At 38.7% G+C, this 16,531-nt stretch overlaps 1 protein-coding gene and 1 pseudogene across 1 annotated transcript; one reads left to right on the top strand and one right to left on the bottom strand.

Moving 5' to 3' along the window:
• LOC102441791 lies at nt 1-1,177 on the top strand (annotated as a pseudogene).
• A 7,117-nt stretch (nt 1,178-8,294) lies between these two features.
• Nucleotides 8,295-9,338, bottom strand: TAAR9 (trace amine associated receptor 9). The gene has a single exon (XM_006084472.1). It carries the CDS (start codon nt 9,336-9,338, stop codon nt 8,295-8,297), a length of 1,044 nt encoding a protein of 347 aa, XP_006084534.1.
• Between the last annotated feature and the right edge of the window lie 7,193 nt (nt 9,339-16,531).

Consider the following 16,531-nt stretch of genomic DNA (forward strand, 5'->3'; position numbering starts at 1 on the left):
ATGGAGATAATATTTGGTAACGATAAGCAAAGGTAATCAGTTAAAAAAACCAAACAAACCCTTTTCTCCCCCTTTAGGAAATGTAAATCTGCTCTATTTACGTGATTGACAAAGGAGTGGAACTTCTCCAGATGTTGACATGGTGTTTATAGCAGCATAATGAACGACAACTTGCCCCCTCCCCAGCTGTGCGCTCTGCTACCTGAACGTGACCGACTCCTGTGTGAAAACTCCCTACTAGCCAGGACACCGCCTGGTTCTCTACACACTGTTCAGCTTTGGGGCCTGCTGGTCTTGTTTGGAAACCTCCTCGTGATGATTTCCATCCTTCATTTCAAGCAGCTGCACTCTCCCACCGATTTTCCATCGCCTCTCTGGCCTGTGCTGACTTTCTGGTGGGGGTGGCGGGAGAGCTGCTGGTACTTCGGGCCAAGCTTCTGTTCTTGCCACACGTGCTGCTGTGTGGCCTTTTGTTACTCTTCTCTCTTCCACTTGTGCTTCATCTCCACGGACAGGGACATTGCTGTTACTGACCTTCTGGCCTTTCCTCTCAAGTTCACAGCGTCTGTGTCAGGAATCTGCATTGGGCTCTCCTGGATCCTGCCCACTGCATACAGCGGTGCCATGTTCTCCACCGGTGCCAATGGCGAAGGGCTGGAGGATCTATCTTGTGCTCTCAACTGTATCAGAGGTTGTCAGACAGCTGTAAACCAGAACTGGGTGTTGATCAATTTTCTCTCCTTCTTTATACCTACCCTTGTTATGATCATTCTCTATAGTAATATTTTTCTTGGGGCTAGACAACAAGCTAAAAAGATGGAAAATACTGCTGGCCAAACAGATGCAGCATCAGCAGACACTTATAAATCCAGAGTGGCCAAGAGAGAGAGAAAAGCAGCTAAGACCCCGAGTATCACGGTGCTAGAATTTACAATTTCATGGTTACGGTACAGCATTGACTCATTGATTGATGTCTTTCTGGGCTTCATCACCCCGCTACATTTATGGGATTTGCTGTTGGTGTGCTTATTATAATTCAGCCACGAACCCTTTGATTTATGCTTTATTTTATCCCAAGTTTAGGAAAGCCATAACATTTATTGTGAGTGGTGGGCTTTTCAAGGATAGTTCAGCAACTATGAATTTGTTCTCTGAACAAAATAAGCATTTAGGTTGAGAAAATTGAAGATATCATTTCATTTTCGAAATGAAATGAGCTTTTAAAAGTCAATGAAGACTATTAATGAAAAAAAGTTACCTTTCAAAGTTCACAGTATAAATCAACGTTTTTCAGATATATTAGGAGGTATATTTCCCTGTCACTTCTCCAAAATTATTTATCTGACTAATAAATGTTAAATCCCTATTTGTTAACTGCTTCAGAGTTCACCATGCCCACAGCCTGTATACACTCCCCTCCCTCCCTTCTCTCCCTTATTACATTGACTCTTCTCGTTGTCACCTGAGAATACCTTGTTTCCTTTGATTTCCTCTCTCCTTTTCTTCGTTTTCTACTCACTCCCACTTGTCAAAATTTTACTGTAATTGGCTTTCATGGGCTGTTTTTTGGTGTATTTTTTATTTCTTATTCTTTTCCCAAGGGTAGCAGTTCAATCTATTATGCTTAATGTTTGCATGAGGTCTGTGTCAGGAATTTGCATCTCCTGGACCCTGTCCCTTGCATTTGATGGACCATGTTCTACACAGGTGACTATGAGGATGGAATGGAGGAATTAGTAAGTGCCCTCTGTTCCATAGATGGTGTCAGCATGTTATAAATCAAATTGGATATTGATAGAATTTCTATTATTTTCACATCTATCTTTGTTAAGATGATTGTGTACAGAAATATTTTTCTTGGGCCTAGTAAACAGACTAAAAAGATCAAAACTATTAGTATTAAGTAGCAGCATTATCATGGACTTACAAACCAGAGTAAATAAGAGAAAGAGAAAAGCAGCTAAAAGCCTAAGTAGCACAGTTAGTGTTTTTGATCTCATGGTTACCACATGGATTCTCTCATTAATTCATTCTTGAGTTTTATGGCACTTTATATATTTATGAGATATTTTGCTGGTTTAGAATTATAACTCTACCCTAAATCCTTTGACCTATGCTTTCTTTTACTATTGATTTAGAAGAGCAATAACACTTATAAGTGGGTAAGCAATAAAAGGCAGTTCTTCAACCATAAATTTAATTTCTAAATAAGCCTAAATTTCAAATTAATGATTTAAAAAATTTGAAATTGATCTGGTGACCTATTAGAAATTTCCCAATAATTATGATCTGAAATACAGTGTATGGTAATAATTCATTAAATTGGGGAAGAGAAATAGAACTTCAATTCTAACAGCATAACTTTTATGCTTTTACTTTTTAAAAATATATTTTTTTTATTGATTTCAGAGAGAAAGGGAGAAGAAGAGAGAGTTAGAAACATCAACGATGAGAGAGAATCATTGACCTGCTGCCTCCTGTACTCCCAACACTGGGGATCGAGCCTGCAACTCAGGCATGTGCTGCTTTTACTTTTTTGATGAAGTGATCATCTTTAAACACTTGATAGACACATATTTACTAAATAGTGGTGGACATAAAGTTTCTATTTTCTGGTTTCTTCAAATCTGTGCACTCTGTCAGTTGCTAATTATTTTCCTCTTTCAGGCCTCCTGTACCTTTCTTACCTAGCCTACCAACCTTACCTTTCTGTCATTTTCAAAGCTTTCCCGATTTTGTATTCCCCTGGCTTTCTCTGGATTTGCTTAACTTCGCTTTCATTTTGATCAGCTTGTTTCTGGGGCCCATGTGTTTGGAGCTCCTGTAGGTCTCTGTGTCATCCATGCACATTAGCCATTTTGACTCAGGACAAGACTTATGTGATATTTTGGGGGATATTTTGCAATTGTGGAAATAATCATGAGCAAATGGTACAATTTCTGCAATAATAATTGTCATTTTATGTGAAAATTTTCTCATTCCATGAGCTGTGTTGTTTTACCTTCCAGTTCATGATGGAGGGCAACTTTCTGTCATTTTTTTTTTCCTGTAAATACTATCCAAAGTTTATGCATTGTCCATGATTTTTTAAACAGTGTATTGTAAGTTATGGGAAAAGAATGGACTATCCAAGAAATGTTAAGATGGCATATAACTTTTTGAAAAAAACATTGTTAATCATATTGCTTCATGTATTTCACAAAAGCAAAGCTGAGTTCTTCCAGAAGTTAAAAAATTAGAGAAAGTGTAGTTTTTATAAGTTTTTATTGGTGAAATTATTACACAAAACTCATATTGATTCATGTACTCCACTTAAATTTTATAAAACTCAAATGAAGACAAAGCTAGGTTAAGGGAAAAAAGACAAACTTGGGGAAAACTATTGGCAGTATGCATGATGAAGAAAGAGCTCACAGATTTAAAAGTCTAAAAGCTTTTATAAAATAGTAAGATAGAGGCAATCATTCCACTAACAAATGAGCAGACAATTTTAAAGAACAAACATACAAATAGCTAATAAACACATTAAAATGCAAGTTGTACAAATAATTTAAAATATGATAGAGCTTTATATGTAACATTGGCAAATATTAAAAGGATCAATAATACATTATGCTAATTAGAGTGCAGGAAATTGAAGGCTCTCATGAGAGTTGAACATGCTCATATACATGTAGGACAAATATAATTTAATTTCTTTCTGAGGTAATTTAAAATAGTTATATAACAATTTAAATCACACATATCACCTGACTCTGTACTTCTACTTCTAGCAAGTAATCCTAAGAAAAGAACCAGGCAAGGAAGCAAACATGACCAGGATATTCATTGTATAACGTTTAATTATTAACTGGAAAAAGCTTCAATCAATATGGGATCAGTTAAATTAGGTTTCACCTATGTAATGGAATGTTATGGAGCAAGCATTATTAGGCATTATTGTTAAATAATGCCTTTCCCATAATTAGTTATTAAAACTTCCTTTAATGAAATTTTGGTAAAGGACATGCAATTGTTGCCACTGGTGGTGCTTCAAAGTTTAATGTCCTTAGCTGATAAAGTTAAAATTTTATTATCATCTATTTGTTCACCAAATTTTAAACCAATTTTATTATTTCTGAAACCCAAATGTCTAGGAACCACTGTCCTGACCCATTAGTATTTTTAATAGCAAAGGTGATATTTTCAGTAGGTAGGGCTTTTATGCCCCTCAAAACAAACCAGGGCAGCATTTGGTCAACTCCAAACATTAGAGACGGTGAAATAGTAATAAATGATAATAAACCTGACATGATCCCATGGAAGCAGATGTCCAATAAAGCAGCCACATAGAGAAAGGAATATCAGATCTATGCTATGAAAAGGGTTGTCCTGCATTTTTTCACTTTTTTGCTACAGCATTCAAACTTATTAGCGAAATCTCAGTTACTTTGTATTTTCACATTGGAGGTTAGTCAATAAAGAGCATTTAGCCCCGTGCTGAGATGGTATGTAAACTGGAGGTTCTCTTTAAGTCCTGTAAAATTCTTGCACATATGTAACTCTTCCTATGTTGCTTATAATACCATCTTGAATAAATGGTTTTGCATCAAATAAAGATTATATTTACATAGTAATCATGTTTCTCAGGGGTTATCATTCTAACACCAAGGGCAGAATTTGGAGGCAAACTTTGGTTATCTAGAATTATTTAAAGTTTCAGTCTCAGATCTGCACTTGACCTTCAGGTTGCAGGTTTGAAACTTTTCTAAAATAACAGTCCATTAAATAAATCATCTCCCCAGTGACTGAAAGTGTGAGACAGTCCTAACTTATTATGATGTAAGTGGGAGAAAGATGCATTAATGGCGGCCTCTATGGTCTTACCAGTGCCCTAACTCAGAAGTGTGTTAATGAGAGGAAGGGGAGTTAGAGGGTAGAGGTAACCAAACAGAAAGCAGGGTCAGTGTTAACCTGTGTCGATAACACACAATCAATCCAATTAACAGTCTTAGCAAATCTTCAAGTGATTACATCACTGAATCAGCTATTTTATTTATTATATAATTCATTTGTGTTTAACAAGTACTTTTTAGAAATATATGTGAACTGCTTATGGAATACTTTTATTGGGGTGAGAAAGAACACAAAATTAATGTTTCTCCAAAAAGAGTAACATACAGGTTGGGCAAAAGTAGGTTTACAGTTGTGATTACATGAAAGAGTTTATTCTTGTATTATTATTTATTAGTTATTGTACTATTTTCCATATGAACAGGTATAAGCCTTCTTGTTCCACTCTGTATTTGATGAACCAGGCTTCCTTACCAGACTAGAGGGAAGGATGAATATAATGACTAACATCTCATTCCTTCATGCTTTTCCTGAATAATTTGAAGAATACTTCTCACTATCCTACCATACATTTTGGGAAATCTCCTTTATTTCTGAGAAAGAAAAAAACACCACTTATTTAGTCATTTAGTAATTCTGAATTAATTCTTAAACTTCCCCTATTTCAGCTTTTATGATTAAAAATAATTTTTTTTTTGATGAAGTGGTCTTCAGAATGTGACCACTTGTTTTCTGGGTCAATATTCTGCGTTGATATTTTAAAACACTGAAAAAAGCCTTACGTTGAGATTGGGCAATGGCCATCAGTGTGGATGCTATTCTGAGAGTCTGTGCAGGTGCTGGCAATTTCCTCCTTTGCCTTGTATTGTCCTTCCAGCTGCTGGAGAAGGCCCGCTCACCTCCGTGTCCCCTTCTCTCCATACTTGTGTCCAATCTATCCCAAGTTATCCCTTGGTTGCTTTCCAAGGTTTTGAATAGTTGTTCCATGTGTTCAATTGAGTTTTACAATTGTTCTCTGTGGGAGGGGTGGTTTGAAATAAGCTATTCAATCATGGCCAAAATCATATTTCCCTCCTGTGAAATATAATTTTTATTAAATTGTTACAGTTTATTTTGTTGCTTTGTCATTATTTCTCTCATAATTCTTTCTAATTTTCATTTTGGTTGCTTTCCTGTCCCATGGCCTTTTGTAATGAACCATCTTTTCTGCATGCTCAGATTCTGTCTCACCTTTGACTACTTATTCTGTTTTTTAAAATATTTTTATTGATTTAAGACAGGAAGGGAGAGGAAAAGAGGAATAAAAACATCAATGATGACATTTTTCAGTCCTCAATAATGCAATTTAAAGTGTGCTGTTTATAATACCTACACAATTATTTTTCTTGAGGACAATCTATACTAATAAAAGGGTAATATGCTAATTAGACTGGACGTCCTTCCATGGTGGCAGGGCCAAGGCAGAGGCAGTTAGGGGTGATCAGGCTAGCAGGGGGAGAACAGTTAGGGAGATCAGGCCGGCAGGCAGGCGAGCAGTTAGGAGACAGTGGTCCTGCGGGATCGGGTCTAAACCAGCAGTCAGACATCACCCGAGGGGTCCTGGATTATTGATGGTGCAGGCTGGGCTGAGGGACACTCTCCTCCCATGCATGAATTTTGTGCACTGGGCCTCTAGTAATATATAAAATGTATTTTTTATTCTTTTTTTTATATTTTATTGATTTTTTACAGAGAGGAAGGGAGAGAGATAGAGAGTTAGAAACATCGATGAGAGAGAAACATCGACCAGCTGCCTCCCTCACATCTCCCACTGGAGATGTGCCCGCAACCCAGGTACATGCCCTTGACCAGAATCGAACCTGGGACCCTTCAGTCCGCAGGCCGACGCTCTATCCACTGAGCCAAACTGGTTTTGGCTGTATTTTTTATTCTTAGCAATTCCTGACACAGGTGTCTTCATCTGTTCCCCCCTTTCCCCCCCTAAATAGTGTCAGCTCTATTTGGAAGGTATTAATGGGCAAATATGAAAAAAAAAATCCTAATCTTATGTAAAGTATTTCCAAAGTGGTTCATTTATAAAACATATGTAATGTAATGTTTATGTAACTTTACTTATTTAGTCACCTCTTCTTTTCATGTCATAAAATAAGTTTGTTACAAAATAGTCTGTGAAAATTAACTACCTAAAAATTTTAAAGCTGTGTCAAAGACTTGAGAAGGCAAATAACCTATTATTAATTTTTCAAATTTTTACTCTATCCTAAAACACTCAACTTATCAACATATTTTTTAAATATATTTTATTGATTTTTTACAGAGAGGAAGGGAGAGGGATAGAGAGTTAGAAACATCGATGAGAGGGAAACGTCGATTAGCTGCCTCCTGCACACCTCCCACTGGGGATGTGCCCGCAACCAAGGCACATGCCCTTGACCGGAATCGAACCTGGGACCCTTCAGTCTGCAGGCCAATGTTCTATCCACTGAGCCAAACCGGTTAGGGCTCAACATATTTTTTAAATTAAAATGTATGTGACTAAGGAATGTTCTCAGATGAGAACACAAGCTATCCATGGAGTGTATAAGACCAGTTTGAGTATTTGCTATTTTTGAAATAATCCTTGGTTATGTTTGGATCACTCAGTTTTATACTTCCAATGCCAAATACAGTGTCTGGCACAAAGAGAGAACTCTAAAGTGAAAAATAATGTGAATTTGAATTAGCTTTTTTATGAAATCATTTTATTTCAAATTACTTTTTAAAAATGACAGAAACCATCCTTTTGTCCACAAGCTTATTTGACCATAATAAATTATGTTTTTCCAAAGTAAGGTGTAGCATAAAATCATATAATCACTGTATATGATTTTCGTGAACATGTTCTAAAATGAAGAGAAGTGTTGCCAGGGTTCAGAAAACACCAGACTCTCAGTGTTTTCCAGACAATCTTCAGTTGCTAGGAAGTTCCACATTTCAGGTTTCATAAACTCATTTTAGATTTTAAAAAGTTTCAAGAACTTATAATCTTATACATGTTTCTCAGACAAAATATGCTTCAAAGAAGATTTTTGTCCCCAAAGAATCTAAATTGCAAGTTAGGCAGAGACTTGTTTTATCTGTACGTATTTTAGAAAACTGAACATTGGTATTAAGTGTGGGAGAAATTGCAAAGCTTCAATTATTTGAAAAAGCAAATAGGAAATTGAGAAGGCATTGGAAATTACCATAAAAATTAAAAAACCATAGACAGATACTAAGTGGGAAGTAATCATCACATTTTATTCACCCATCACTAAATTTTTAAAATTTAATGTGAAAATGCCTGAAGATGACAAGGGCTTTGTTAAATGTAATATCCTCCTACCTGGCAAATGATTACAGTTGCTGCTCTGGAGTCAAGTGTTTAATTTTGCACTTGACCTTAATTCCATGTTAATTTTGAAGTCCCTGGAGTAATCTTGTTAATCTATATCTGCTTCCTCAGAAAATAAGTTAATTGTTGATGAATCACTCCTGAAGACTTTGCCACTTACAATAAGTTTTATTGCCTTCCGAAACCACGGATAAAAGAAAGCATATATCAAGGGGTTCATAGCTGAATTATAATAAACACACCACACTAAGATCTCATACACATAAGGAGGAGTTATAAAATTCATATAAGCATCAATCACAGCATCAATGATGTATGGCAGCCAAGAGGCAAGAAATGCTGCCATAGCAATACCCAACGTTTTAGCAGCTTTTCTCTCCCTCTTCGCTACTCTTTCCTTGTAACTCTCCGAGGAGGACTGAGCGTGGCTGGCTGTACTTTCAATCTTCCTAGCCTGATGTTTAGCTACCAAAAATATCTTTCCGTATAGAATCACCATGGCCACAGTGGGTATAAAGAATAGAAGAAAACAAAGTAGAACCCAATTTTGATTCAATGGAGCCTGACAGCCTCCTATACAGGTTAGAGCAACTACCAGTTCCTCAATTCCTTCTTCATTGGCCCCAGTGTAAAAAACAGAAAAACTATAGGTGACAGAAAAGAACCAAGAGAGAACAATGCATATTCCTGACACCGAGACAGTGAACTTGGTTGGATAGGTCAGAGGATCCGTAACAGCGATGTATCTATCAATGGAGATACAGCATACATGAAGTAAAGAAGCGAAACAGAAGGAAGTATCGAAACATGTATGAAATTTACAGTAAGTCTCCCCAAAGTACCAGCAGCTCTCCACAGACCTCACTGTGCTGAAGGGCATCACCGTCACTCCCACGAGGAAGTCCGCACAGGCCAGGGATGCAATCAGAAAGTTGGTAGGTGTGTGCAGCTGTTTGAAGTGCAGGATAGCGGTAATGACCAGTAAGTTCCCGAACACGGCCAGCACAGACCCCAAACCAAGGAAGGCGTACAGAATGGCTCGAGGTCCTGGCGAGTAAGGCGTCTTAACACAGGAGCCGTTCACATGCTCGTAGCAGAGTTCCACTGCTTCAGCTTGGGAGTTGTTCGCCATGCCTTCTCATTGGAGTTATTTCAAAGTTCTCAGATTTTCTGTTTCAGCAATTTAAAACAAGGAGATGACAATCTGTGGCAAAGAAAAAAAATATAGTTAAAACGAACGTTAGGAACTTTTCTACCTTTTTTTTTTTTTTTGCATATTAACTGTAACCTCTTAGTCTTTCCAAAAAGTACTTATTCCAAAATTTTTAATATATTTAGAGTGGAAACTTGTTGCAGAATGCCATTAAACTTATAGTCAAATTTAGTACTAAATAATTGGCTGGCAGGATACTTAGTCCAATGTTATATATTATCATATATTTTATAGAATGTAATTTGCTAATCATTAGAAAATCCCTTTATTGTGTTTACCTTTTAAAATCTCACCTATAACCACCTGAGTTGAGAAATAATTAGGGGACCAATAGCTGAGTTTTATTTACTGAGTTATCTCCCCTGAGCAACCACTTCACAATAATTAAACTATTCTTCATTTTTTTTCAAGAAGAAGTAAATTGCATCTCCTTCAAATTGTAACCTCAAAAATCCCTATAGTATAGAGTGTGAAGGCTGAGGAAACATTTACTTATAATAGCTTGCTCAACTTACTTGCTGAATGTATTTCTTTCATTGTTTATATTCCCAGAGTTTGTGTTTTGTTTTGTTTTTTACTTTTATCGCCATTCATAGTTTAGACAGCTGGAGATGATTTGGAGAACTAATCTCATCGAATTGATACTAATATAATCAGTGTGTAAGTATTTTTCTGGGCTAATAGACAGTTTTAGATATCTAAAATCAGTAAGATTGATTAAAATAAGCAGCGACTCACCTAGTCACTCACCTTCCCATCCTTAAATGCAAAACAGTGTGGTTTGAAACCTTTCACCGAGGAGTAGGCAACCTGGGATGATCTGGAGGGGTGTATGTAGATTAGTCATGTCTCTGGAAGGAATGGATTTATGCTAAGTCATCCAAGGTGCAACTAGAGCCCAAACAATATTGAATAATTAATTTTTTAAAAATATATTTTATTGATTTTTATTTTTACAGAGAGGAGGGAAGAGGGATAGAGAGTTAGAAACATTGATGAGAGAGAAACATCGATCAGCTGCCTCCTGCACACCTCCTACTGGGGATGTGCCCGCAACCAAGGTACATACCCTTGACTGGAATCGAACCTGGGACCCCTCAGTCCGCAGGCCGATGCTCTATCCACTGAGCCAAACCAGTCAGGGCAATAATTCATTTTTACTTTATTTAACCATGCATCTAAATCTTAATCTTTGAGCTAGAGACTGGACTATTTTTATTACCATTTATCTCATAGTCTGGCCTCTGTTGAAAAGGTAGTATCCTAGAAGAACGTATGTACATACAGTTGTATATGTGGACCTTTTATCTATATACCTGTATTCTCTAGGTGATAGGCTTCCCCAGTCTGTGAATTTTGAATTCATCCATTTTTACTTTTACTTCCCAGTTTATATTTATGGCCTCACTGGCCTGACCGCATAAATCTAAGTCTCTTCCATACAAAGTATCTTCCAGTTACTCTTGGGAGGCCTCGGATGGGTGCATCCATGTGCTCACAAGACAGTCTACCCAATAAAATCACCATGTGACACGCCCCACCCTTCTGAATTCTTCTGCCTCAGCTGTCCTAATCAAGTCCACCACATCTTTCAAGCTGGCTGAAGGAATTTCACCACTGCCACCATGGCTGGGACCTTGACTGAGAGTCTGAGTGTCTATGTAAAAGATGCTGTCTCTTCAGCACTCCCCACCTCACTGGTGCCCAAGTGATGCTGCTGCTGTGCTAAGGGAGAGTGATGCTTCCTCAGGTCTCTATACTCAGGCCCTAAAAGAGCCGCCTTCAATGCTATAGAGTGTCTGAACGCTACCCCCACCCCTCCCCCCAAGAAGCAAAGATACTTGAGGACGAATGCGCACTCCTGAGACGCACATGTTGGTGTTTAATAGCTTTCACCAGTACATGAAACTAGGGCTTCTCAAAGAAATGACTCATTCAAGCACTTGGGACAAGGAGACACAGGAAGAAACTGAAACATATTGAAAAGTAATTTTTGGACTGGAACCCGGATTCTTTGTCCATCGGAGTCGAAGAATGAATCCACAGACAGAGGGTAGTATAGCAAAGGTGGAGATTTATTGAAGAACAAGTACAGACTTCCATGTGGGGAGGGGGAAAGGGTCCCACCGACTTCCTGTTTCCATGGTTTATAAAGGCTGCAGTTCATGTACTCTGATATCCCTCTGATTCAGGGGTCCTCAAACTACGGCCCATGGGCCACATGCAAATACAAATATTGTATTTGTTCCCATTTTGTTTTTTTACTTCAAAATAAGATATGTGCAGTGTGCATAGGAATTTGTTCATAGTTTTTTTTTTCAACTATAGTCCGGCCCTCCAACGGTCTGAGGGACAGTGAACTGGCCCCCTGTTTAAAAAGTTTGAGGACCCCTGCTCTGATTGGTCAATATTTCCTTTCGAATTGGTTACTATAGTGACTCCTGAGGCTCTCCTCCCTCGTTGTCCTCCTATTCCCTCTGGGCTATCTTCCTCCTTCTTTATTTTGTAAATATAGACCTTTTGGGCTATTTCCAGTTCCCTTGTCTTACGGAAATGTATCTGTTGCTGCTCCCTTGTCTTATGGAAATGTAACTGCACCAGGCTTCCTTGTGTTAGGGAAATGTACCTTCTCCCAGTCTGTAGCCCTGTGTTTTTCCATGGGACCCCAATTCTAAAAATTCCCTAAGCCTGCCTATATTCCCCTAAAATTCCTGTTTCAATATTTTTATATCAGAAACTAAGAAATGTAAAAAGAAGTTGGAGCATTTCACAAGGACACTGTTGTAGTATGAATGGGATCCTACTGGCTAAATATGGGACAACTTAAATACCAAAATAATTAGTGAAAGTAAAAATTTATAAGCCATTGGGGGAAAATGGGAATCCATGAGCTAAAATAGAGAGACATACAAACATACATACATACATATGTACATGCAGGAGGGCTTTTTCTTAAAGTAAAATAATTTCTAACAGATACACGTTGAGAGAGTGCTAGAGCTAAAACACCATAATTTTATTTTTTTAAGGTTTTTATTGCTTTTTAGATAGAGAGGAAGGGAGGGGGAGAGAGAGAGAGAGAGAGAGAGAGAGAGAGAGAGAGAGAGAGAGAAACATCAATGCCAGAGAGAAACAACCATCAGCTGCTTCCTGCGTGCCCCCTACTGGGGATCAAGCACGCAACCTGGGCATGTGCCCCGACTGGGATCAAACTAACAACATTTCAGTACATGAGACACACCCACCGGGGCAAAACATCATAATTTTAAAGCCATCACAATTAACACTGATTCAGGCAAGAGCTATCAATGGTAAATCTGGCTGCAGGGGGGCAGAGGACATTGATGAAATGAGGCATTTACATGGTAGGTAAAGGTAGGAAGGGGATTGGAGCATCTTTATTACTGAACTATTTCAAAGGTAATGTCTCCACTGTGCTTTGTGATTCTCTTACTTTTCCATACTCTGCTGCCCCTTAGTGGTCACTCTGAACAATACTGGGCTGACCAAACAAGGAGACACAAAAGCTAAACAGGTAAATGCTTAGAAGTGACTGTTTAAAAATGACCCCCACACCCGCCCCCCCCACACACACACATACACAAAAAGAGGGGAGGGGAGGGCCTCCCAACAAACACTTTGCAAGCGTGCCAGTTAGCTATCTACTCGCTCCCTTCCAAGGCACCTCCAGAAAAACAACTCAAAGAAAGGTTTCTGAACTTTTGCCTTTGTTAGAATCACATGAGGGACTTGTTTAAGGTTTCCAGGCCCTACACCCGGAAGTTCTAATCTCAAGAACTGAAGTGAAATCGGAAATATGCTTTTTAAATCAAGCACCTCTTATGATTGTGACATTTCACAGAACACTTTTTGAGAAATACTGCTCCTGGGGAAGTAGCACTATTAAAAGGGAAGTGCTCTAAACTTGGAGTCAGAAAAACCCATTCATTCCTTTCACACTTGCTAAGCACCTTCTAGCCAGGCATCCCATGCTAGGTGCAAAGTGCTAGGTGCAAAGAATGTGATGAAAGTCGCAGTCCCTAGCCTGAACAGCTTCATATCCTACTTCGGGTAAGCAAGTAGACAAGTCAGTGCTCTGAGAGAAGAACTCTAGAAAGAGGGAGGACCATCCCTAGGGAGTGGAGGGGGGGGGGCGTGGGCAAGAGCTTGGGGAGAGCCAGGTTGATGGCATCTCTTGTAGAAAGTTCTCTCATCAAAGAGACTCTGAAGAGAGTAAGGACACAAGGATTCAAGTTTCTGATTTCTGCGACCCTGCACACATCTCCAAACTCTCTGAGCCTCCATTTGTTAATCATATAAGAAAAAGAAAGGCTGTGTACATGAGGATTTATAATTGTTTGGCTGTTTCTGGGGCTTTTCACCTTCACTTAACATTGTGCATACAGTTTGCAGGGGTTGCAGTGTTACAGGAGTAACAGGTAAAATAACTGACCCCAAGATGACATTCACTGACTCCAAATAACTCCCACCCAATGTTTTGTGGTCCTGTGGGGGAGGAACAAATGTTCCTCTACCCTCAAGGTTCTTCTGGCTGGTCTAATAATCAAATAGACATGAGGCAGATTCGCAAGGAAAAACAAACAAATTTAATACATACATATGTATGGGAACCCCACACACACATGAGCTAGCCCACACACACATGAGCTAGTCAAAGACCCCACATGCCCTAGAGGTTCAGAGATAGGAAGACTGAGGTAGAGTATATATGACATCATGAGCCAGGGATGAGGTAATGCACCTTGGGGGCTTCACTGCAGAATGATAAGAAGAGCAGGTGTTTAGTGAATAAAAACTTGCCCTTGTCATACAGGTGGGACAAAAAAGTTATCACTGATAATCTCTTATTATGGGCAAAGCCCCTAAGTCAACTTCTTTTAGGTAGTTAAAGGGAGGGGCAGATGTTTCTCTTGAGCCTGAAACTAGAATTGCCTTTAGCTCAAAACAATCCACATACCACAGAAACACATCTTGGGGTGGCTCGTTTTGAACTCCTGCAGTCTTACATACATGGTGGGGCAAAAGGAGGTTTACAGTTGTGAATACAAAAAAACAGAGTTTATTCTTGTATTATTTATTAACTAGTGGTCTGGTGCACGAAATTCGTGCATGCTGTGATTTTCATTTTCCTTATAATTAGTGATGTTGAGCATCATTTTTAAATGTTTTTTCATTGATTTCAGAGAGGAAGGGAAAGGGAGGGAAAGAGATAGAAACGTCAATGATGAGAGAAAATCATTGACTGGTGGCCTCCTGTACACCCGCTACTGGGGATCGATCCCAGGCATGTACCCTGACCCTGAGTCAACCAGGGCCTCCTGATTCATGAGTTGATGCTCAACCACTGAGCCACACCAGCCGGGCTCATTTTATGGATGGTTTCCGTTGCTGTACAGAAGCCTTTTAGTTTGTGGTCCAACTTGTTTGTTTTTTCTTTTGTTGCCTTTGCTTTTGGTGCCATTTAAAAATGGTATAATAACACATATTTTATTTTGTAACTGGATTTCATATTTAATATAGGGAAGACACCTTTGCCAATAATATAAATCTAGTAATACTAACTACACTATTATATTTATGTTACACTACATGCTAGCTTGTATTAACTCATGTAATCCCTCTCACAAGCCTGTGATGTAAATACATTTCTGTTTCCCATGTGAAAAAAACTGAGACACAGAGAGATGGAGTTGCCCAAGATTACATGTCAATAAATGCTGAAGCTGGGGTTTGAACCCAAGCGGCCTGACTCCAGAGAGCAATCCTTAATCACTACACCATCTAACTCTCCATTATCTTTGCTAATGCCACATTGTTATGTGTGTGCAATATCCTTAATGGATCTCAATGATAGATATTTATGTTGTTCCCAAATGTTTGGTATTTAAAGTAATATCATACTATAGATTATATCAGCACACTTGTCCAAGCATTGTCTCAGTATCAATTTCCAAAGATGAGGTTGATGAGCTTACATTACATTTGAAAGTTTGCAGAAAGGCTGTGTCAGTTTGAAGAGCTGCCACACTATAAGGCAGTGCCCATTTCCCCATATACCTACCCTTGGCAGCACCATGTATTACATCCTTTCTCATATTGCCAGTCTCTTAGGTGTCTGACGATGCTGAATTTTACATGAGCCTTGTGATCATGAAAACAGTGATAAAGAAATCCTCATACATTTGCGCTCTGGGAAATGGGCTTATTGTATATAACCACCCTTGCTCATATGACTTAGATAAAACTCACAGAATTCCCTCTCCCTGGAAATCCCCACTCCTGCTCATTTACCTACGACAAGGCTGGACAAGGCCAAATTCCCACTCTTTGCCTCATAAATGATTAACTAAGCTTCTGTCAGTACAGATCAATCAGAACAAAAGGCTTGCTAGCCAAACTGGTTAAGATTCTCCCCTTCCCCCCAGGTGCCTGAACTTCAGTCCAGCCTCAGCCTGGCCAGCAAACTGCCAGCCCCTCCTCAACAGCGACCCCTCTAGACTGGCCTCAAGGTGAAACATTTTCTGAGCTTGTCAAGTCCATTCATTCCAAGTCCTCACACCCAATTCTTTCTAGTCTTGTTTACTCCTTTCTCTCTCTCTCTCTCTCTCTCTCTCTCTCTCTCTCTCTCTCTCTCTATATATATATATATATATATATATATATATATTAATATATAAATATAATACTATTGCCTAAATCATGAAACATCTGCAAAACTTATGGTCAAAGATTTCTCCCCATTACAATAGCTTCTGAATAGATTCTCTCCTTATTAAATCCAGGTTTGTTTTTTATTTGCTAGGTCAAAACAGCAACAATAAAACGTCTTGTTTTATTTTGCTTTTGTGTACTTTTATTTGCTTTTCAAGCGTAATTATTGGCTATTTTTGTTCTTTCTCATATAGTTTATAACCACCCCCCGCCCCCCTCATTTGCTCAATCCCAGCTGACTTCGGCCATTTGTTCCCAGGAGATCCAGCCACCAGGGACATTCCAATACCCCTGGGTCTCACAGCATTTCTTCCATGGAGTTTGGGTTTCTACAAAGCCTCCATCATGCACCCTGAGTGGGCCACAGCAGTGCCAGCATG

Source organism: Myotis lucifugus, unplaced genomic scaffold, assembly GCF_000147115.1.
Source record: "Myotis lucifugus unplaced genomic scaffold, Myoluc2.0 scaffold_11, whole genome shotgun sequence".
Classification (NCBI taxonomy): domain Eukaryota; kingdom Metazoa; phylum Chordata; class Mammalia; order Chiroptera; family Vespertilionidae; genus Myotis; species Myotis lucifugus.